The sequence below is a fragment of the Podarcis pityusensis genome (genome assembly GCF_964106645.2).
Source record: "Podarcis pityusensis genome assembly, chromosome: 5".
Taxonomy (NCBI): domain Eukaryota; kingdom Metazoa; phylum Chordata; class Lepidosauria; order Squamata; family Lacertidae; genus Podarcis; species Podarcis pityusensis.
The window spans coordinates 17,836,965-17,861,189 of NC_138032.1; the positions used below are offsets into that span (position 1 = coordinate 17,836,965).

Here is a 24,225-nt window from a genome sequence, read left to right on the forward strand (position 1 = left end):
CTTGGTATCCCGCCTTTCACTCCCCTTAAGGAGTCTCAAAGCGGCTAACAATCTCCTTTCCCTTCCTCCCCCACAACAAACACTCCGTGAGGTGAGTGGAGCTGAGAGATTTCAGAGAAGTGTGACTAGCCCAAGGTCACCCAGCAGCTGCATGTAGAGGAGCAGGGAATCAAACCCGGTTCACCAGATTACGAGTCTACTGCTCTTAACCACTACACCACACTGGCTCTAATTCTTATACAATTCTAGAGCGTTAATTTTTATAAGCACCCCATAAGCAGCCATGCCCCACCATACTAGCTGTTCCTGGGTCACATGGTCTTTCCATAAATGCCTGCTGGATAGAAGTCCTTCAAAGAGTTCTGCACCTCTGTGGATGCAGTTCGGTCACTTAAAACCTGTTTCAAAGGTGGGGGGAATCTATTGGCCCTCTTGTTGCAGTCATAAATAGTTAGCACATGTGCATACATCATGTGACCTTGATTTCCCCCCCCCCCCCAAAAAAAAAATATCAATACATGTTGAACTAAGAAGCCAAGATTTGGATGGATATTGGTCTTCTGAATATTAATAGTCAGGCATCTATTGCACAGTCATTAATCTCAAGGCAGCTTCCCACCTAAGAATTCTCACTCAAATGCAAATGGCAGTTGTTCTCCCAGGTTTACAACCCTTAACTACTGCCTCTGCTTTGTCCCCTGCTATGTCTTATGCCTTGATCTGCTTCCCACAATGCCTTTCTTTGTGTGCTGAACTTTAGATTGTAACCCCCATAAAACAGGGTCCTCTCCTTTGCCACTTGTAAAGTATCAGGCACAAGAAATATGCGATAGGTATAGTCCAGTCCGTATCTATAGTGGATTTAAATCTGTTATAGATACAGACTAGAATATACTGTATTTTTTTGTGTATAAGACACCCCCTATTTTTTGGGACTCAAAATTAAGAAAATGCACTATGCACTATCCGTGTATAAGACGACCCCTTATTTTAAACTTCAAAAATTTAGGAAAAAATATAGTCTTATACACAGAAAAATACCGTATCTGTTCTTTCTATCTATTTATCTATCTATCCGATGCTTTCATTTTTTAATTTTTTTTATTAGTCGTTTCAACATGACATTTTATCCCCCCAAAAATATCATCCTTGAATCCCCCCCATTTTTTCCCTTTCCCCTGCCCAAAACATAACCCCCCTCCCCTCCCCCCCAGACTTCCCTCAGCTCCTCTCTCTGGTTTATCAACATATGTTATTTTCTGCATGTTAAAAAACTGTACAGATCCTTAATTTATCTATCTTAATTTATCTATCTATGTTATCAGTAAATAATTTGTGAAAACTTTTAACCAACTTTTTATTGATGCTTTCATTTTTTAATAACTTTGGGATATTTTTAATAATTTTGGGATAATTTTTAATAACTTTGGGATATTTCATGGGAAGCAATTCATAAATGAAATAAATAAATAAATACAGTTTTTATGCATGTGGCATTTACAACTTGGATTTTACTCTTCATTTTTGTAGGTTGCCACCATAACAAACCTTCAGCTTAAACTGGGAGAAGATCACAGAGTCTCCTGGGAACAGGTCTTCAGTGACAGTAACAGATTTGATTGTCATTTTGAGCCAAATGCAACAAAAGAAAAATGTGAGGCTCTTGGCTGTACCTGGAGTGTAAGTAACACACATACAGTATAAACCCATATATGCTTTGATGATTAGGGGTGTGTTGGCCATGAGCACAGTACACTGGTCTCAGTCCTTTCCCTTTTACTCACAGTCATGGATGTGAGAGAAGATGCCGCTTCAGACATCAAGTATGCCTATCCCTCTTGTTCTTTCTCAATATCTTGCTGCATTTTTCTTGAAACTTATTTGGTCCTGTTTTTAAAAAGATAAGCATTTCAGTGCAATGGTGCAGGCTTGGTAAATAAATGTAGAAAGTGGGTTTGACAACAAAATGTTTCAGTGTATCCACGATTTTAAAAGGAGCACTCCTGTTCAGGGTTCCAAGAAGTCATTCCTTCCAAGCAGGGCATTCTTCTCTTTGTCCATTCTGCTCTATTTCTTCCCCTAACCCCAAAAGCGTTGTTCAACATTCCATGGTTAGCAGGTACACTCAGTTCCCATCAGGTTATTGTTGTTGTTTGGTAGCTTCTTGCCTCTTCAGTTTAGTTTCCCTCTTGTTTCCAGATTGCCCAGTTTTGGCTACAGCCCTGGTAGCACTCACCACCTTGTTGCTATTAGAAGTGATGATGATGATGTTTACTGCCCTTGCCAATACTCTCTTTTTTAATAATATTTTTTTATTAATTTTAACATATAAATTATAAAATCTACCACAAAACTTATCACTTATACAATCTTTTTGGACTTCCATCAGCACCTCTGATGATCCACCGTTTTAACCACTTCTTATGCATTTCTTAACTTTATATTGCCTTTACATCTCTTAACAAATCATCTTCCCCCTTGTCCATTTTTACATTAGTTCTAATAATACTCCTCACAAAATTTCTTGCAACCCTACAAACATCATCTGCTCTTCACAATTACTTTTCAAATAGTCCGTAAATTTACTGCAGTCTTCCATGAATTTCTGGTCTCGCCGGTTTCGACTCCTTCCTGTTAGTTTATCTAATTCTGCATAGTCGCCCTTGCAAATATTCTCAGGCCCTGTTCACACAGCACTGTAACTACTGCAGCCAAGCTATCTTTGGCTGAGATCCAGCTAAAGTTTTGCTTTCTGGATTCCTCTTTGCTTAAGTGCGTGCTTAACTCTCCCTACTGAGAGGGATCCAATGGATTTCTTTCTGTTCACACCTCTGCTGCAGGCAACTTAGAATCTGCCATATAATTTCTCTACTGGGGCATAGTGACTATGGGTTGAAGTAGATGAAACAGGGAGGCAAATGGTAAGACTCCTCCAGTGGGAGCCATAGAATCTGCAGACCTGGTCAAAATAGACTTGGTGAGCCATTTAACACCAGAAAGGGTTCTTAACAAATGAAAATAGGATTTGTTGCTGGAATTCATGGGGAGTATGGCTTCCAGTACTTCCTGGTTCAACAAATTGTGTCTGGAGCTAATGAAAATATCATCTTCCATTCACCTCATTGGAAAGCCTACTCTTGAGCCTCTAAGCCTTATATACAAGAAGGTCTTTTCTCTCAACAGCCAGCTGTTGAACCTGTCCCATTCTGCTACTACCCATCCAATGATGGTTATACTGTTGAAGAAATTCAGTACACACCTTCCGGTTTAACGGTCAACCTTGGCAGAGGCAATGGACCTGTTAGACGCCCAAGAGTTTCTGTCACACCCATTGACACACTTCGCTTGGAGGTGAAATACCATGAGAACAACATGCTTCAATTTAAGGTAAATTCGAGGCAAATACCGCAGCTAGTTATCTTGAAACAGTCCGCCTGTGACTTTCGCATCAATCGCGAAAGCTTTTTGATTCATACTACTAATTGTAGCCTGGCAAAGCAGTTGTAACCTTGCTGGTTCCAAAATATGAAAGAGGAAATATATTCCCAAATGTTGCTGATGGCACTACCCATCAAGGATTTCGAATCGTGTGCAGCTGTTCATCTGGCCCTAACAATGTTTCTCCTTTGCCCCGAAAAAGCAAAAGGAAGATTCTGTTGTTTTTAAAGAGATTTCCTATTATTAATGGGGCAGGGTGGGGGATGGACAGGAAGATTCCAGCCTTGGGATCTATGTTCTGCAACATCTTTGTTCTAAGGAAGCAATACCCATTCCTCCTTGCAGATTTATGATTACAGTAACAAAAGGTATGAAGTCCCAGTGCCACTGAACGTCCCCAGCACACCTGCAAGCACCTATGAGAAACGCCTCTATGATGTGGCAGTTCAGAACAATCCATTTGGTATTCAAATTAGGCGCAGAAGCACTGGAACAGTCATGTAAGTGGATGGTTGTACAACTGGGCAATAAATAGAACAAGTGTGAAAACAAACCAAGTTGTTCCCCAAGTTACTACAAAGTTCATGGGGTGGGGGGCAGAGATGTGGTTGTTGTTGTTTTGCTTCTTTTCTCAAATGGCACTTACACAGATGGTCTTATTTTTACTTGCAGTGTATTTCTGCAATCACATGATTCAAGGGCTGTTTTCTGCAAAAATTAGCACACGGCAGTTATATTTATTTAAGAAACTTCCCTACTGCTTTTTATTATTATTATTATTTGCTTCTTAGCTAGCTCTGAGTATTTGACTTTCATCTATCCAATCGTCCACCAATTTATCTTACATGCTTATTTTTCACTGACTGACCTTTGAAAGGGTATGAACAAGCCACTTTATACAACTTTATTATCACGGCAACTAGCATGAACTATGAATATCATTCTTAAAACTGAATTTAGAAGGAGAGAGAATCAGGTGGATTGTTGCGTGCGTCATTGATCCTCCTGTGTCAATTCTCAAGGAAGTAAACAATATTAAAATACATATAAAAACCTTAGAATGTAAGCAAAAATGCAACCAAAAGACTAGGAGAGAGCTAAAATTATAAAACTATAAAATTATAACATACTAAGATATACCGTCAGGCAAAGGCCTGACAGGATAAATGTGCTCCTAAAAGATCCCTAAATGTACGGTAATTAATGTCAGTGCTTCCCTTAGCTGAGAGGAAAGGTGTCTCCATCATATGGGCACCACTACAGAAGAGACTTTCCCTCTAGTGAAACTATCAGAAAGCGCTTTTCTATGGAGACACATAGCAGGGAGATTTAGGCTGGATCTTAAGCCTCTTCAGCCTTGTCATGTGATCTTGCAACTCAATGTAGACCACTGTTCTAGAGGCATGTTTTCTCTTCGCCAGGGTAAAGCAGAGCCCTTCTGCTGAATCTGGTGTAATTTGGATCTGGTTTAACTTCACACCTGAATTTGGATCTGGTGTGACTTTACTCCATTTTAACTTACACCAGCTTGCTTTACCCCCAGCTTCTTGTGTACAGGTTTGCTCCCTTAAAGGAGCAAAATTAACAGATTTGTCAATCCCCAGGCCAGAGGAAGACTGCTATGCATATTTGTTAGGATGTGACTTAATGCTTGCCACACCATTTTAAAGTCTAACTTTAGGCCCATGTCGCCCTGGCTGCGGAAGGCAGAATTTGGAGGAAAGTTGGGAGATTTAAAATGGTGATTGGTCATGGGGATCCATGGGGTTTGGTGGAGAATAGAGATGAGGGTTTAGATAAAGTTGGAAAAGTCTGCAAGGATCACGTAATAGATTTCAGTGTAAGTATGCTAGTTTTTAAAGAATGGGTGAACTGAGAAAATATTACTGTTTCATGGTTAAAACCCCTAGAAGTGTTCTGTTCTCCTGTAAGCCTTTGGGTAAATACTTTGTGAACTGCAGTATTCACTCTGTTTCTTTTAGGATCAGCAGAAACAGACTAAGCTTAGTTTAGCTTTTCCTCTCCATACCTGTCATCTCAAATGATCAGATAGCATAGAGAGACAAGCACACCATTAAGCAGACAGGAGCATCACAGATATGTTATAGATCATCATAACCCTTTTCAGCACCATTGGTGCTTAAAATATTTCCCTTACAGGTTCTAAATGATTTCTGATTGTTCCTTCCACCTCTGCCACAACTGCTCATCATTTCAAATTTGAAAAGAAGGAATGTTGATGTATATCCTTCCCTAGCCCCATCTCAACCCACTGTTTGGAGAATTGCTAAAATTAGAAGTACTGGTAAAATATTTGATGGGACTCAAATATTTTGTCACAGCCAGTTTTTAGGCAGGTCTACCTAGGTGATGAGCTTTCCTAAAGCTTTCTTCTGTTGGGGACACTCTTTACAATTGTAGGTAGGCGAGTGTGACATCACAGGCCTAAAGGCTATTGCTATATCTGCAGTCTCCATGATTTTAATACTAGGCCTAGGAACACTACATCTTCCTGGGTTCTTGACATTCAGTATGTCCTGCTCTGCAGTGTGGCAAGGTTCAACTAGAATATAAGACAAGGTGAGGTACAGGCCTGGATACAATATGAGGCAGGGCTGTGTTCTGGGAGGGGGAAAACTATTTTTGCTAGCCATGGTAGCCATTTTGTAGCAGCACCCACAGCAAATTTAGCAAGATATGAGAACCAGCACCTCTTCTTCTTATTTTTTTTACCAGAAATAGCATGGTTGAGGCTACTTGTGTTCTGAGAACCTAGGTCCCTGGGGAATGTGCTTAAGCATAGCATCTAAAAGAGTTTTTTTCTAAAGGAACATGGTTAAAATGGGGTCCTCCAGAAGTTGATGTCATATTACCACTGACCATGCTTGGAGGGGCTGATGGGAAGTGGAGTTCAACATCATCTAGAGGGCAACATGTTGGCTAGCCCTGTCAAGGTTCGAATTTCACACTTTGCTCACCATGAATCATTGGGAAATGACACATCATCAGAATACTCCAGGACTTCACTGAAGTTCTTCTCAGACCATGACTACCCAAAACAGAAGAGGTGTGAAGTTCAACACCCACCCCTACTACACATGTCAGCTACTATACAATATCTGATATAGTCTCATTATGCGAAACAGAAGTGTGGTGACATGGGCATAGAAGGAAGACTGAAGGCAAACTCTGCATCATCCTGAAGGCACAGTGGAACCCTCAGAGAAAGTTGCATCAAAGCAAATGTAGAACCTAATATTAATTAGCAGTATTTCTTGAGGGGAAAATATATGCATAACAGGATAGACTTGTCCCTCTTTACCATTGATAGTGTGTCATAGAGGCCTTGTGGAATGAACTCATCAACCATAGCTAATAAATCCCCATTACGATATAATCACAAAGGTTTTTCCATCACTGTAACATTGAGTGTCGCAATATCCGATGATCAGCAATGACATTCCCCCCCCTTCACCCTGTGAATATTCTGAAACCTTGTCCTCCTCATATATGAAATATAATCCAACCTGCTGTCTACGTCTTTCTAATGAAAACTGCTGAATATTTTGATTGCAGTTGGGATTCTCAAGTACCTGGCTTCATCTTCAGCGACATGTTCATTCAGATTTCAACTCGCCTCCCTTCGCAGTACGTGTATGGGTTTGGTGAAACAGAGCATGCTCACTTCCGACATGAGATGGACTGGCATACTTGGGGGATGTTTGCAAGGGACCAGTCTCCCGGGGTGAGTTCATTCTTTTACCATCTTCATTACAACGTTCAGCTAAAAAGATCGGGATGTGTTGAAACTGGACTAAATTAGTTGCACTTGCGTCCCATCAAAATAAATAGGCTGCAGTCCACCAGCCCCTTACACCAGGCTGGGATGAAAGGCAGTGGATGGAGTGGAAGCATTCTTCTGCTTGCTTTTGCCAGCTCAGCTGCCAAACATGCACAGAGTCTCCAACCAGGGCACTCTGAGGAGGAAGGTGGGGTTGAGGTGATGCCCTGGCATTGGCTAAATCCCAAGCCACTCTTTAAGCTGGTGCTGCCTGACATCGGTCCAATTTGGACCCAATCACTGTGCTGGTGTACTCCCAGAGAAAGGCAACATTTTCTATAAAAATAATACCAAAGGGAAATTATTATGATTGTTGTTATTATTATTATTTCTATATACCTGCCATATAGATATTACAGCCACTGCTAATGATGAGTCCCACCCCTCACAATTTCTGCTGCCAGTGGTTAATCTGGAGAGGCACGTGGCTCTGGTAGTAATACACAAGAAATCTAGCATCAACAGAAGTTTACATCAGTCCCAGGTGCTTAGAATGCACTGTGAGCCACCACAGAACCTTGGATGTGTGCATACTTGAGCTGCATGAATGTTAGAGAGCACTACAGCTCAATCTTAGTATACATTGTGCACACAGATGTACACCCACACTTTATCGCCTCTCCTCTGGCCCCTAAAAAATAAATGTTTTAAGAACCTTTCATTTTATATGTATTTTTATGATAGTTTTCTGCTGGAATGATCTCAGCTCATGGCAATCTGAAGGCAGAATATGAGAAAAAATTGGGAAATTAATATTTACCTTGTTGTGATCTTGAAATGTGTAGCCCTTGTTGACATGTGTAGAAGCATGCTGGGGAGAAAATCAATTGGCCAAGGCATTTGCTCACAGCATGTTATTTTCCCTCCACGATTACAGTACAAGCTTAATACTTATGGAGTTCACCCCTTTTACATGGGCCTAGAAAATGATGGAAATGCTCACGGAGTTCTCTTGCTGAACAGCAATGGAATGGGTAAGTAGTCCTTCATTTTTCTGAAAACTTTGCATTTCTGAATGACCGTTTCTCTCAGGTTGACAGGTGTATGGCCTGTGAGCCATGCCAGTCCCCGACCTGACTTTTACAGTCCCTTTCCCCCATGCTGGAATGAGATCTTGAGTTGGTGCCTCTTATTTGGCAAGCGCCCTGCCTGTTTACATATTGGCAGCAGGGGTGGTGGAGACAGTGGCAGAGCCGATCCAAAACCCCTTTCACTGTGCCCACGCTGCACTGAACTCCTTGATATTGGTTATAGAGAGCTCAACCTTTCGGTTTCAGAAAGCAAGGGCACCAACAGCGCAAAGGTTGGTGCAACATCCCTATTTCAAGTTAAGTGGGTCTCCTGTGACTTGGTCAGGAAACCGTATTAGCAAACACAAAGGTTATTTGTGGAAGTCGCAGGCTAATTCTTAACTGGCAGGTGCCCCTACCTTAAGTAATGAGAGGTTGGCTCATTCACTGAGAATTCTAGGGAGTTTTCATTTATCAATGGGAATGCCCTTGGGGCCCAAGTTATTTTTAGCCAGCCTGCTGGAGCAGGTGGGGAAGAGGGTTATTTTGGCAATTACTGGTCATTTTGATAGTTTCATTTCCTGTTTATGAATTTCCAGAGGTAAAGCTCCAACCAACTCCTGCTTTGACTTACCGTACTATTGGAGGGATCTTGGACTTCTATGTAGTGTTGGGACCAACTCCAGAACAAGTGGTTCAGGAATACACTGCAGTAAGTGGTTCAGTAATACATCTGAAACTATCTTATAAAGCCTATACTAAAAATACTATCATTTTGCTTTTTTTTTTGCCAGAGTAAGGTAACGCAAATATCATGTATTTAATTTTCTTATTTCTAGCTCATTGGACGTCCAGTCATGCCACCGTATTGGAGTCTGGGATTCCAATTGTGCCGCTATGGATATGGAAATGACACAGAAATCTCTGATCTTTATTATGCAATGAGAGCAGCTAAGATCCCCTATGTAAGTTGTGTGTAGACATGACCATTCATTCATTCTGTTTTAATCCTGCCCTTTTGCTCAGGGCAATAGGTTCCTTCCCCTACGTGTTGTCGCCTCAGCAACCATATGAATTAGGTTAAGCTGAGAGATAATGGCTAGGTTAAAGCTATCCAGCAAACTGCATGATGAGCAGATATGTAAATTGGGACTCATAATGTGATAATTTTCTCTTCATGGTAAGTGTCAGTGGTGATAGTCCATAGAATATTTATTTGAACAATCATAGGAATTGGGAAAATGTACATTTAGGTTGTGACTCTTAAGAAAGAGTCAACATTTCTATATATGAAAAAATTAAGGTGCCTTAGAATAGTTAGCAACAAAGCTGACAAAATGGAGGACTACCCTGGATTTATCCTGAGTCAAGGCAAGACCTTGTGTGAGATTAAGTATCAAAGAACTACTTGAGAACAATGGGCACAATGCTATCCAATTCTACAAGGTGTAACTGGTTGGAAAATCTGTGCCCTTTCAGTGTAGATTTCAGTTTTAGAAAAAGAAAGAAATCTGGTGGGCCCAGATCGAGAGAAAACAGAGGGTGGGACAGCTCAGTAACCTCAGTAATGATTTCACACGGAATATGCAATTCTTCTGCCATCATTCGGACGGACAAACACACATCCCACATGAAAAGCTCACGAACTCTGTCGACATTTGCCACCATTCTGCTCATCGACAGTCTGCCAGACCGAAGGTCATCTTCGATGGTTTGCTGCCCTTCACGGAAACGCTTAAACCTCTCATAACCTGTTTTTTGAGTTAGGGCTTCATCTCCGTACACAATTGTGAGCATTTCGTGGGTTTCTAATGCCGATTGTATGTTTGAATATTTCTCACTGTACAATTTCTGTGACCATTCACCAAACTTTCCGGTCACACCTTGTATATATTTAAGTGAAAAGTTTCCCAGAGGGAACAAGATGGTCGCGACTGATTTCAAAACAGGAAAGATCTCAAAAATGAGCAGAGTAGTTAAAAGGGAATTGAAAAAGAGATAAAAATACACTTTCAAAGTGTTGGTGAACATGTCACCTAGCAAACTGTATTAAAACTGAAGAGAGTTTGTAGTATTGGTGTAGTATTGGAGCTGCTGTTTAAACAACAAAAAGGAAGAAAGAGAGGTGAAAATTTCACTGGATGTTGCAGAGCCACCTTGCTTTGGCCTATGTGACACTTTGGCTCCTCACCTTTGTCTGTAAATTAGTCATTTAAAACTGCAGATTAAGATCGTTTGATCCTATTCTCCATAGGATGTACAATATGCAGATATTGATTACATGGAACGGCAGCTGGACTTCACTATCGGTCCAGAATTTTCAAAGCTTCCGGCTCTGGTTGACAAAATGAAACTGGATGGAATGCGATTTATCATCATTTTGGTCAGTACATATATTCTACTCCTGTTTGATCTAATGACTTTAATGTTGGCCTAAGTGGGCTCCTCCACTGTGCCACCCTGAACTCTGATCTGTTTTTTGCTGCACCTGTTTTGCATTTTCCCTAGTAGAATGGCTGCACTGGTAGAGCCTTCCGTTCGAGCGGCTCTTGCACACCAAGATATCCTAAAAGCTGGCATATTATGAGAACAGGATTGCTCCTTTAATAACTATTATGCCTTTAGTTCTTAAGCCAAAGTTCTTCATTTCAGGATCCAGCCATTTCTGGGAACGAAACCAAGCCTTATCCGCCATTCACAAGAGGGGTTGAGGACGATGTCTTCATTAAATGGCCCAATAGCAGCGATATTGTGTGGGGGAAGGTAATATTTTTTGCATACTATCATTAGCATTAATTCCATGTACAAGTGCCTTAAAATGCCTTAAATGTTCTTTTTTGGGTTAAATTGGGCCTCTGGTCATCTTAGTAAAGGTGGTTTATCTTCCCTATGGTTGCCAGGTTGTGGCAACCATAGTCTACCAGCTGAGAAACTCCTTAGTTTATGTAAAAATAAATAAATTAGAATTTCTTCTTGAAAAGACTATTAGAAGTCATCTGATTTCAGATAATAATTGCTGCTAGCAGTATAATTATGGTCTGGTATTAGCAAATTCCAGTGAAGAAGGGTGCATGCTCAAAACAGCCATATGTTGGCATTTTAAGAAAGGAGTAATGAAAGTGAGGAATGTTGCATCCTTTTATTTATCTCTCCACCATCTCAGTTTTGGAGCAGGATCACGTAACCCTTGATTTTGTTTTAAAAAGAAGGTTACTCGATTGTTATCACTTGATGGATTTCCACTCCACCTTTCTGAGTGAATTGCAGTGGTTCATTTGTAAAGAAAAGTTCCCCAAACCCTGTCATTTCATTATTTCATTATGCTAACCATTTTCAAATAACTTTGCCGCCATAGGTATGGCCTGATTACCCTGGTGTAGTTGTGAATACATCAATATCCTGGGACGAGCAAACAGAGGTAAGTTTGCACTTGTGTCTCTCCTTTAAAAATCCCCAGTAATTGTGAAAACAATGCAGTAGTGCTAATTATAATTATAATATAATATAATATAATAATATAATTTGTATATCGCCCTTCAGCCATTGATCTCAGGTCCGTTCACAACATAAAAATACAATGTAAAAATACAAAAAACCCACAAACCAGTAACCCTCCTCCCCACATAATAATGAACTAATGACAGCAAGGCTAGCGGGGGAAGAATTTGGTAAGCCCAAGGTAGTTTCGATCCCCCTTCCCCTAAAAAAGCAGTCCATTTGTGCCATAATGCAAAGTGTATTTGGCACCATGGAGAATGATGCAAGCAATTGTTAGTCATGTTTGAGAAATGAATTCATAAATTATTTTGAGCAAGCACAATTCCTATGCAAAAGTCCCAACAATGCAATCCTGTACTTGTCTACTCAGAAGTAAATCCCATTGAGTTTAATAGGAATTGCTCCCAGTTAAGTGTGTATAGCAGACATGTCCAGCCGGTCATCTGCGTTCTACAGGTAGATACTGGGGGTGCTTCAGGTTGATCACTGGCTTAAGAAAATTGTTCGCCTGTGTGCTCCTGATCGATCGATCAATCTGTGTCCCGCCCCTGGCGCTATGTCTCATATACGTTGCTGTTGCCTCTGTGAAAGCTTATATTCCCTGTGTTGTACTCCCTCAAAGCTCAACAACTCTGGGAAATGCTCCCCCCAAAAAATCTCGAAAACTTTTGGCAATGACAATGGGTAGATCACTGCCAGTTTTATTATTCTGGGAGTAGACTGTAGTCTCCTCAGAGTTGGACGTGCATGGTGTATAGGATTTCAGCCTGAATGGCTCTTTAGACTTTGTCCATAGTGACCATGGAGATGTGTGTGGGCATATTATGTAAAGCAGGGATAGGCAGAAGATAGAGCACAGATGTTGGACCACCTTCTGCCTGCTACCCACTTGATAGTTTTGAAAAGATCTTCTGTTCTTAAGGAAGTATGCAGACCCATGATATTATTATAATAATAATAATAATAATAATAATAATAATAATAATAATAATTTATTTATACCCCACCCATCTAGCTGGGTTTCCCCAGCCACTCTGGGTGGCTTCCAACAAAGATTAAAAATATATTAAAACATCAGTCATTAAAAACTTCCCTAATGCGGACTAGTTCTGCCTAAACTGTTAAGAGAATCTGAAAATGCATTCATAGACCATGAGGAGTCAGATCTCTCAAGACTTGGCAGCCCATCTCCGCTTTTGAAAGTTCTGTGATTCACATGGTGTCAGTCTTTTCCAGCGATGGATCGTGCACACTTCTTGCCTATTAGTTACAAATAAGCAATTGTATCTAAGTAATATGTTGTTTTCTTCACATTCTCTGTTATTCCAGTTATACAGAGCTTACGTTGCATTCCCAGACTTCTTCCGCAACTCTACAGTGCAGTGGTGGAAAAGAGAAATTCAGGAGTTCCACACCAACCCTACCAATCCAGCAAATAGCATTAAATTTGATGGCATATGGATTGTAAGTCCTGCACCTATTTTAGCATGGTCTATGTTGTTTTCTACAGCTATGGATGTGGAAAACAGATACTGGAAAAAAGCAACTCATATTTTCAGTGGATTAATGTCATTTTAGTTTTTTTACACTAACAGTTATGTTTTTATGCAGAGAAAACTATCCAAATTATCTTGAAATGTGCTAGTAATAGGATACGTCTACATTAATGAGTAGATTATGATTATGATGATTTAATTTATTAACCACCCTTCACCCTAAGGTCCCAGGGTGGGTTGCAAACCTTTAAACATAACATTACAATACAATATTTAAGGCAATTTACAATTATAGAAATAAGTTGGATCCTAAAAATATACACTTCAAGTGTCAAAGGTCATGGCGAAGAGGTGAGTCCTTGTTACTAAAGGGCTGTCTGGACCATATCAGACATGTGTGTCTACCCATAAATCATTGCTATCCTATTTCTGCATTCGCCTGCTTTCATCTGCTTTGTTATCTTGACCCTGTGAATGTTGTCCATCATTTCAGTGCAAGATGCAAATAAATGTATATTAGCATTTACCAGAGCCCAGATGCCCAAGGTTTTTGTTATGGGGAAATATATTGACACTGAATTTGCTCCTCAACACAGTACAAGAAATGTTTGGGAGGTGGATGAAGGAAGCCTGTATTTATTTGGATGAAGGATGGGATACAATCCACCCCCCCCCCAAAAAAAATATTTTTTTTTCTGGAGTTCTAATAACAACAGGCAGGTACAGGGGGGAAAGAAAGAATAAATAGATTTAAAAGAGAAAAGAATAGTCACAATTGTTGATAAAGGAATATAGAATGCAGCTATGAAATTTACTGAGTCAATAATAAAACATTCCAAGAGGAAAAGGATGTGTGGTCTATAATTATAGAGGGTCCCATTTTCTAAATCAAACCAATAGCATTTTAAATAACAACAACAGAAAAAGTAACTTTGAACTGTCCTAAATCCAGACACATAGAGCTCTCATACAGTACCTGATATCTTTTTAATAAATCATTTTATAGCTTCCACATATACATCCCCTACAGCATATACTTCATCTCATTTCTTCCTTTCATCTTGGCACGCCTTCAGTATTCTTGGACACCTTGAATGGAGAGACATGATGCCTCCTCATATATTTTCATAGTATAATCAAAGGCTATCAGAAACACAAAGGATGGTCCATATTGCTTATGTGTTTTGTTTTGTTTTCAATGTAAGGATATGAATGAACCATCAAATTTTGTCAATGGTGCAGTTGGTGGCTGTGGAAACTCTGAACTAAATTTTCCTGTATATATACCAAGTAAGTGTAATTACTATGCCTACTTTTAAATCACTTGTAATGTTGTTATATATTAGGTGTGTGCTGAGTTTGGGACAAATCATCCTCATCATCATTTTTAATTTGTATACCGTCTTTCTATCTTAAAATACTCAAGGCGGTTTACAAGCTGAAGAAACAAAAAATGTACATCCTATAACAATCTAATGCACTACAAAAATGTAATAATAAAACAAAACTTTAAAATAAGCAACCTACATCAAAAAGTAACATTCAACAATTATTAGAATAGTATAAAATAATAATATCAGCAAAAAGAAGTTAAACAGAAATCCACTCAACAGTTACAATAAATAATTTCTAAACTATAATCAATAAAACGGCAAGCCATAGTACATAAAATAATACAATACCAACTGAGAAGCCGAGACTGGAGGGTGGAGCAAGGCAGGTGGGAGAAGGCCTTGCCTGATGAAGTCTCTCCCCTCAAAGTTCTTCCTCCAGGCACAGCTTCCTTAAGAGGAGTAATCATGTAATCATGAAGGGGCCACAGTCATACCTTCACCACCCCCACATACATAGACATATACACACAACACAAATTCAGAAGAGTCAAATTAATATTTTGTCTTCACCATTCAAATACCATACCTCTGGAGTCTATTAAAATCAGAAATTTTAATTTTGATACTCCAACATGACTTTATAAATTGATTTTTAAATATGAAAGCAAAAGACGGGTAAGATTTTGTTTAACCTCTTTTAATGTTTTGTTCTTCATTAGACTTATTAGGAAGAGATGTTGGGCTGAGTAGTAAAACCTTGTGCATGCAGAGTCAACAATTTCTGGCAGATGGAACCCCAGTTCGACACTATGATGTCCACAATCTATATGGCTGGTCACAAACGAAGCCTACATATGAGTAAGTTACATGTTGCTGTTTTTCCTTTTTGGGTGCATTGTTTCCCTGGGGCTTGTCTTACCTTTTAAACAATTCAGTTCTCCATTTACTAGAAACAATTTGTACAAATACAGTTGTACCTTGGATCCCGAACGCCCTGGAACTTGGACGTTTTGGCTCCCGAACGCCGCAAACCCGGAAGTGATTGTTCTGGTTTGCGAATGTTGTTTTGGAACCCAAACGTCCGATGGGGCTTCCATGGCTTCTGATTGGCTGCAGGAGCTTCCTGTAGCCAATCAAGAAGCTGCGATTTGGTTTTCGACCATTTTGGAAGTTGAACGAACTTCTGCAACGGGTTCTGTTTGACTTCCAAGGTACGACTCTCCCTCACGACTAGCAAGTAAGTGCTTATGGCAGTGTTTTCCAAACTTGGGTCTCCAATTATTTTGGGACTACACTTCTCATTATCCTTGACCATTGGTCCTGCTAGCTAGGGATGATGGGAGTTGTAGTCCTAAAACAGCTGGAGACCCAAGTTTGGGAAACACAGGCTTATGGTTTACCGCTAGAACACTAAGTAAGTCCCACTGAGCTGAATGGGAGTTACTTCTGAGTAGACATGCATTGGATTACACGATTAGCGTTCCTTCAGTGGCCAGAGAACTCTGCAATATCAATAATCTCTTGATGGAACATAGGAAGCTGCCTTAGTCAGAGCAATTGTCTATCTGGCCCAATTCATCTAAACTGACAGGCAGCCATTTTCCAAAGTTTCAGGCAGGGTGTAGTTAACCAATCTAGGGAACCCTATGCCATTCGTTGGTATTATGCTGCATAGTATTCTGTGGTAGATTCTGAAGGCTGGTAGCCTTGAAAGTTTCTGTTAAAAAGGTTACAATAAGTTTATGAAGAAGGGTCCGATATTGGCCATATTGGTATGCTGTGTACTTCAACTGACATGTTGAAAATCCAGGGAAGTGGCAGTGGGGTTGAGGTGGGGAAAACATTTTTACATGCTAGGGCTGTAATTTGTCACTCCCCTCCCACTTTCCATCACCAGTGATGTGGATAACGTCCAAGATCTCCAATTCATGTTAGCAAACACCATGGCAGTGCATGTGCAATGTATCTGTAGATGCTGAGTGCCATGGGAACAGCCTGAATAGCCTTTTAAGCATCAAGTTTCATTGTCTTGTTTCTAAGACTGCAAGTACATTGGGGCACGATATTAAGAGACCTGATTCCTCACTTAGCTGGGAGCAAATTATTTGTACACATATTCTAATAACCAGATTATGTTGTGCAAACTTAATTGTTGACCTGGTTTGTGAAACCAAATGGCCAGCTTAGTGGTTTTAATATGGATGTTTAATTACATCCCGCCAAACACTCTTGTTTCCGTGCATTCAGATGCAACACAGGGAACATATAAATGGGATTCCTCTTATGAGAGGTATTCAAAGGCCATCTTGAGACAGTCCTATGTGATGCAGATGCAGAAAGTTCCGGCAACTGTAATAAAGACGGCTCTGCCATTCACTGATGTCACAAAGCAGTTTTCAGCATTTTTGATAGGCCATTAAGACTAGCATAAGAAATTAAAGTTGAAAATAACCCCTTGCTCCAAGCCTCATATGTGATGGACTACTTTAATTAAAAAGCTTGTATTTGTTTGGCTAGGATTCCACGTAGGCTACACTGAATGATGATTTTAAATTAAGTGTTCTGTATACCCATTCTTAAATTAATAACCTTAACAATTCACTTTTTAAAAAGTAAATGTTAAAGAGGGGCAAGAGGGTGCATATTATGTAAAGAAAATGGGCAAGACTTGCTCTTCAACAATTTATTTCTTCAGCTCCGAGGCAACTTTATTACATGCTAATTCCTTATTGAGTTATATTCTCTTTTAGATAATCTCCGATCTAATGGTAATATTTCTAGGTTGTTTCCTTTCCAATTCAATGAGCAAGCAAAGAACAACATTCCCTCCCCTTAAACACTCCATGGACCTTAATGACCTTGGAGCCCTTGATAAGTTTGATATTACTATGGAGAAAGTGGGGTGGGGGAAGTAGAGGCCAGGAGGCCACCTTTAAAAAAACAACAACAAAACCCTGAGTACACGTTATACGTGGCAGGCTCTTGGCATTTTGCTGTCACTCATGACACTTGCAAAACTGCTGAATGGACGTGGGTGAGTGGATTCACATTCTCTAGTATCAGGTAGACTAAAGTATGATTTGAACATTATCAGCAGGCAATAACTCAGCACTCTGGATTATGGTATCTTTAAAACTGTAAATAATGCATTAAAAATTGCTTTCTTCTGTAGAGAAGACACTGCTAAGTCAAGTATTGCTTTGAAACTATTTACCGGTTTCATTCAAAATATACAAACTTATGAAGGGATAGCTATCCACTAAATGAGGGACGTGGGTGGCACTGTGGGTTAAACCACAGAGCCTAGGGCTTGCCGATCAGAAGGTTGGCGATTCAAATCCCCGCGACGGGGTGAGCTCCCATTGCTCAGTCCCTGCTCCTGCCAACCTAACAGTTCGAAAGCACGTCAAAGTGCAAGTAGATAAATAGGTACCGCGCCGGGGGGAAGGTAAACGGCGTTTCCGTGCACTGCTCTGGTTCGCCAGAAGCGGCTTAGTCATGCTGGCCACATGACCCGGAAGCTGCACGCTGGCTCCCTCGGCCAATAAAGTGAGATGAGCGCGCAACCCCAGAGTCGGGCACGACTGGACCTAATGGTCAGGGGTCCCTTTACCTATCCACTAAATGTGGCTGAGCCAAGACAGCCTGGTTCATTATTGGTTTCACTTTTGTTATTATCAAATTGCCGCTCCCTTTTTCAGTGTGAACAGACAAACATCCATCTGTTTTTCCTCCAGCTGCTCCACACTATTAGCAAATCAAGGGCAGTGTACAAAGACTTTCAAAACTGATGCCTAAGGGTCCTGGGAACTGTGTCATCCTCTGAGTTAGCCCTCAGAATACAGCCAGTGGAAGCCAAGAAGCTTTCCAATTCCTAAGCCTCTCAGACTAAGATCTTGAAAGCTCCCCTCCCCGCAACTGACCAAATATCTTTGGAAACCATCCTTGCCAGTCCATGCAGCAGAAGGTCAGACGAAGATTGTGGAAACTCAGGTTCAGATGCCCACTCAGCCACAAAACTCACTGGAGGACATTAGGCCTGCCTGTCACACTCTGAACACCAGTTGCTGGGGGATACAATTGGGCAGAGTGCTGCAGTTGCACTCGTGTTCTGCTTGCAAGCTTCCATAGGCAACTGGTTGGTCACTGTGAGAACATAATACTAGCCTAAATGGTCCTTTGGTGTGATCCAATATGGCTGTTCTTATGCTCACACTTCTCCGAATGTGACTGCACTTTGTTTGCAACTTCAACGTATCACAATACATATTATGATTGAAAATTCACAGTTCAGCATTATTTTGACAGAACATATGGATCGGAATATGTATTTTTTAAGAGAGAAAAACATATCCAACTAGAAATAAGATATTAAATAAAGAATTAGAAGTCCATATTTTGCGTAGGGATGTGTGACTTTGTCTATATCCAGTCCTTGTCGCTTTTGCATGTGAGAACTCATAAGTTTACTCTGCCCCATCTCCACAACCAACAGTGCTTTTTAAACAAACAAACAAAGCTGAAAAAGAATCCAGATTTAAATATAGCTTTAAGAAATCTATCACAGCACATTTTCTCTCAAAATAATATATTCTAAATATGCTTGCATTTCATATTAAATTTGGTCATGTCTTTTGAACCAAGAACTGCATTGAAACATTTGGTAAGTGCAAAGGCCAGTGGAAAATATTAACTTTATATGTGAAGATTTAAGCCTGGCAGAGGCAGAACAAGTATTTTAAATAGTGTTTTGGTTATACCACCCTTTTATTGCTGGTTTAATTTATGCTGAGTTGCCAGGTCATATGATCGAGCTGAGTGGGCTTAGGATACAGCCTAAGTACCACCCCCTCTGTTCTTGCCACACCATGCTTCCGCTATGCCCCCTTTTCACGTTTTACGGCAATTTAAGATCAACTTGGCTTGAGTCAACTGCGTAGATCCTGGCTGAGCCGGAATATGCTGGTATATCTCTGGATGAATCAAGGATGTAGGAGCTAAGCTGTCACATCCTGACACAGCTGGCAATCTGCTTATCCTGGCAGATTTTCCTATAGGATTGCTTCCTTACAATTGCACTGCTTTGGAGTAAATGTTCCACCCTAGCCTCCATGTAGTAGAATCTGAATAGATGCTTCTAAAAAATTATTTACATACCTGTTAATTCTATATATTGGTTTTAAATATTGACTGGATTTTATTTCTTTTTTCTTTTTTCAAATATTTTATTATTAAAATAATTCAACATTAATACATACATATTACGAATATACAAACAGACATTTCATACAATCCTTAAAAATATTCATACATACCCACACTCAGTCCCACAGATACTTCCTTTTCCCACCACCATCCCTCACCCCACCCTTGTGTTAGACTTCCAATCTACTCAATTGCAATTTCTTTCCACTTCCTTTACTTTCTTTCACACACTTTTAAACCAATTTTATACTTCTTTTTCTGTCACACATTGTTATACATCTTATTTAGTATTTCAGTACAGTGGTGCCCCGCAAGACGAATGCCTCGCAAGACGGAAAACCCGCTAGACGAAAGGGTTTTCCGTTTTGGAGGTGCTTCGCAAAACGAATTTCCTATGTGCTTGCTTCGCAAGACGAAAATGTCTTGCGAGTTCCTGCGGGGTTTTTTCCCTCCCCCCCCTTTTTCCCAAGCCGCTAAACCGCTTATCAGCTGATGGCTAAGCCGCTTATCAGCTGATCTTTAAGCCGCTTAACAGCTGATGCTAAGCCGCTTATCAGCTGATCTTTAAGCCGCTTAACAGCTGATGCTAAGCCGCTTATCAGCTGATCTTTAAGCCGCTTATCAGCTGATCGTTAAGCTGCTTATCAGCTGATCTTTAAACAGGCTAAGCCACTAATACTGTAGCGCTAAGCCGCTAAACCTCTAATGGGCTTGCTTCGCAAGACGAAAAAACCCGCAAGACGAAGAGACTCGCGGAACGGATTCTTTTCGTCTTGCGAGGCACCACTGTATTTATAACAGAACTTGTTTATTCTAATAGGAGTTCTGATTTTTCAGTATGATATTGCAAGTATCCTTTAAACACCTTCCAGCCCTAAATATTCACTGGATTTTATTTCTGACTCATTTGGTTTCTGTTTTAATTTCCAATCCTAGTGCTTTACAAAGTGCCACCGGAGAACGTGGCATTATCATTCCTCGTTCAACATATCCGTCGAGTGGCAAATGGGCAGGCCATTGGCTTGGTGATAACTTCTCGCGGTGGGATCAGCTTTTGAAATCTATAATTGGTGAGTCAAATTATACATTGTTGATACGTTTTATGATGGGTAGTATGTTTTCTGGAAGTTTTACTTGTTTTTAATGAGCAAGATTTTCTTAATAGTCATATTACAAAGTTGTTGCCTGATGAGAATTGGTATCCCATTTTGCAACAAGAGTGCATAAATAAAAACTAATGGCCATAGAAAAGGTGTCTGTCCCTCCCTCTCCACAAACAGGCAGAGTGACAGAGTGTTCAGAAAGAAAAGACAACATTAATGTTGTACTTAGGCATTGTTGTTCCTGCACAATAAGTATTTTTACTGACAACAATGGAAGATTTATGTTGCACTCCTAATAAGGTGATGACTGTATTCAGCAGTATTTACAAAGTATGTACAAATCCTAAGTGGGTTCTCAAGGCTTTTTTTGAGAAGCTGGTACTAATGTGACCGATTTCATGTCCTTGGGTGAGAGTTCCAAAGGCTAGTGGTCACCACTGAAAAGGCCTTGTCTACTGACAGAATCATCTGAATATCTTGATGCAAAACTTACCTCCACTGATTTGTGTCTAACTTCCATCTCACTTATTATTCTCAGTGGCAAGCAAGCTCCTCCCGCCCCCATTCTGCTAAAAATGCAAACAAGTTTTGTACGTGATATGCACACACACATTCCAGGCTTCCAGCACATAAAAAAATGCACATGACTGTATTAAAATGCACATGCAGCAATCTCACAGATACAATTATGTGGCAGAAATGTAATGCAGCATGGAGGTCCAATGCATGCCAAGCTTGTTTGGGTCAGAACTGCCAAATTCCATGTATAAATGCAACTGGATTATATCTTCATCCCTAGCCCTGTGTTTTGTGCCTGTCACTTTAAGTGATCTCAATGACAGGTAAATGCGAAGGACTCCTAGAGTCAAACTAAAGCCCTTTTGACACATGCTCTGCCCCATGCTTCCATTTTGGCCTACCACTTAACTAACATTCAGCTTAACAGCTTGTATGTATGTGACTGAATATGACCCAAACAAAATGTTAGATAAGTGACTTCTACAGTGAAGGGAGATGCATTTGATAAACTTAGACTATTTCTCTTACAGGTATGATGGAGTTCAGCCTTTTCGGAATATCCTACGTAAGTCTGAGTCATAACCCCACAATTTAATCTATTATCCTATATTTGAAATAATATGTGGCATTAATACTCAGTTATTTTAATATGTTCAGACTGGAGCAGATATCTGTGGTTTCAATGAGCATACAAATTACCAAATGTGTGCCCGTTGGATGCAGCTGGGAGCCTTTTATCCATTTGCCAGGAATCACAACGGCCTAGGATATGTGGTAAGCTTTGCTATGCATTGTTTAATTACTTGTTTTAGTTACATTGTGAAAATCTGCTACTTTTCCATTGCACCCTCATCTAAAACTGCAGTCTCCTCCTCCTGAGCATTCCCTTGCTACATCATCTTCAATTATTATTATTTTTATTATATTTAAATTAATATAATACTTAATGCTAAGATGGCATCTAAGCAGTTTGCAAAACACCAATTAGACAACATTTTTAAAACACAGATAATTAATAATAGAATGTGCAATAATTAAAATGTACACTAAAACAACCCTACTAATACATTAAAATATAATCTACCATGATTTAAAACAAAACATTCTAATTGAAACAAGACAGCAATGAAAACGGGAGGGAATGCCATTGTAAACAGGTGTGCCTTCAAAAGCCCGCAGAAGCAATATAGATGGGGCATCTCATATGTCAATAAGGAGTGCGTTCCACAATACCTGGTCACCACCTCTGAGCAGATCTTTGCTGCCAAAGCATTCCCTGTCCAGTCCACATGATGTCTCTTCTTAGACACTAGTTTGCCACTAGTTTGCTATCCCCTCTAGATCAGAATGGTTATTGAAACTGGTAGAATATGCTAAACTAGATAATCTCTCGGAACAGATTAAAGATAAATCTAAGCTGGAGTTCATTTCAAATTGGGAATTTCTTAAGAGATATTTAAAGAATATTTGTTGCAATTTAAACTCGGTTGCAGCCTTTGAGTGATCTCTGTAAATAATCCATGTTAAAAGAAAGAAAAAGATATGAGTATTAATACTTTATTATTAAATATGTTAATAAGTTTATGCAATAGGTTTATTAAAATGAAAAGAATATGGAAAGGATGGAAAGTCAAAGTTTATGTTGGAAAAAAAATTATGTTGTTGAAAGTTTATGTTGACAAAATTATTGTTAGAAGATTTGTATTCTTTTGTTTGGTTTTTTTATGAATTTGGTTTATAGATAACAGTGAAGAACAGTGAAGATATGCTTCTGTTGTACAGAATGTAATTACGGACAATAAAGCATGGAAAATGTTAAAAAGAAAGAAAGATTGCTATCCCCTTTTGCATACCACACAGTCGGCCCATCCCATTTCTCCACCTGAGGCAAAATGGGAATTGCCACATCCTGGCCCAACTTAGGGCACCCTATGTCTCCTTCCACACCCTACTTCTGCTGCTGCTGTGCCCAATTTCTCGCTGAACGTGGCAGGAGCTGGAGCGCTGCTCAGAGAGTGTTGCTGCTTGCTCAACTTCTCTGCCCAGGGGCAGGGAAGGCGAGTGGCAACGCTGCAGAATGCAACGCCTCCCTCTCAGCAGTGATGGGGCAGGTGGAGCACTGCCTCAAGCACTTCCACCGCCTGAGGCACTCCACACAAAGGTTACTGTGCTTTGGCATCTTAGCAACCACCGTGCTAAAGGTAAAGGTAAAGGACCCCTGACAGTTCAGTCCAGTCACAAATGACTCTGGGGTTGCAGCGCTCATCTTGCTTTACTGGCCGAGGGAGCCGATGTTTGTCCGCAGACAGTGGCCAGCATGACTAAGCCGCTTCTGGCAAAACCAGAGCAGTGCATGGAAACGCCGTTTACCTTCCCGCCGGAGTGGTACCTAGTTATCTACTTGCACTTTGACGTGCTTTTGAACTGCTAGGTTGGCAGGAGCAGGGACCGAGCAACGGGAGCTCACCCCGTCATGGGGATTCGAACTGCTGACCTTCCAATCGGCAAGCCCTAGGCTCAGTGGTTTAGACCACAGCGCCACCCATGTCCCTTCTTTTAAAGGAAACACAGTACCTGAAAGCACAGAAAAACAGATCACGCTTAGAATATGGGTATTGTAGAAAATGGGTTAAAAAGTGGGGATAAGTTAAATAGAAAAAAACAGGACTATTCTGGAGTAGCAAGATCTATTTTTATTGCACATTTCTAAAGAATTGCCACTTCCTTTTTTAAAAAAGGCAGTGCTTTATCTTGCAGCAGCACACCTTTCAATAGGTCTTT

At 40.2% G+C, this 24,225-nt stretch overlaps 1 protein-coding gene across 1 annotated transcript in view; it reads left to right on the plus strand.

Annotated features, from left to right (window-relative positions):
• SI (sucrase-isomaltase) overlaps window positions 1-24,225 on the plus strand; it is a 127,749-nt gene that overhangs the window by 45,881 nt on the left and 57,643 nt on the right. Inside the window, exons 25-40 of the mRNA XM_081007704.1 lie at window positions 1,531-1,680; window positions 3,184-3,387; window positions 3,784-3,938; window positions 7,015-7,183; window positions 8,157-8,253; window positions 8,889-9,001; window positions 9,129-9,254; window positions 10,544-10,672; window positions 10,942-11,052; window positions 11,645-11,707; window positions 13,117-13,251; window positions 14,489-14,573; window positions 15,337-15,475; window positions 20,759-20,892; window positions 21,975-22,009; window positions 22,102-22,218. Of these exons, the coding sequence (XP_080863830.1) occupies window positions 1,531-1,680; window positions 3,184-3,387; window positions 3,784-3,938; window positions 7,015-7,183; window positions 8,157-8,253; window positions 8,889-9,001; window positions 9,129-9,254; window positions 10,544-10,672; window positions 10,942-11,052; window positions 11,645-11,707; window positions 13,117-13,251; window positions 14,489-14,573; window positions 15,337-15,475; window positions 20,759-20,892; window positions 21,975-22,009; window positions 22,102-22,218 (1,962 nt within the window). The remainder of the gene's footprint in view (window positions 1-1,530; window positions 1,681-3,183; window positions 3,388-3,783; window positions 3,939-7,014; window positions 7,184-8,156; window positions 8,254-8,888; window positions 9,002-9,128; window positions 9,255-10,543; window positions 10,673-10,941; window positions 11,053-11,644; window positions 11,708-13,116; window positions 13,252-14,488; window positions 14,574-15,336; window positions 15,476-20,758; window positions 20,893-21,974; window positions 22,010-22,101; window positions 22,219-24,225) is intronic.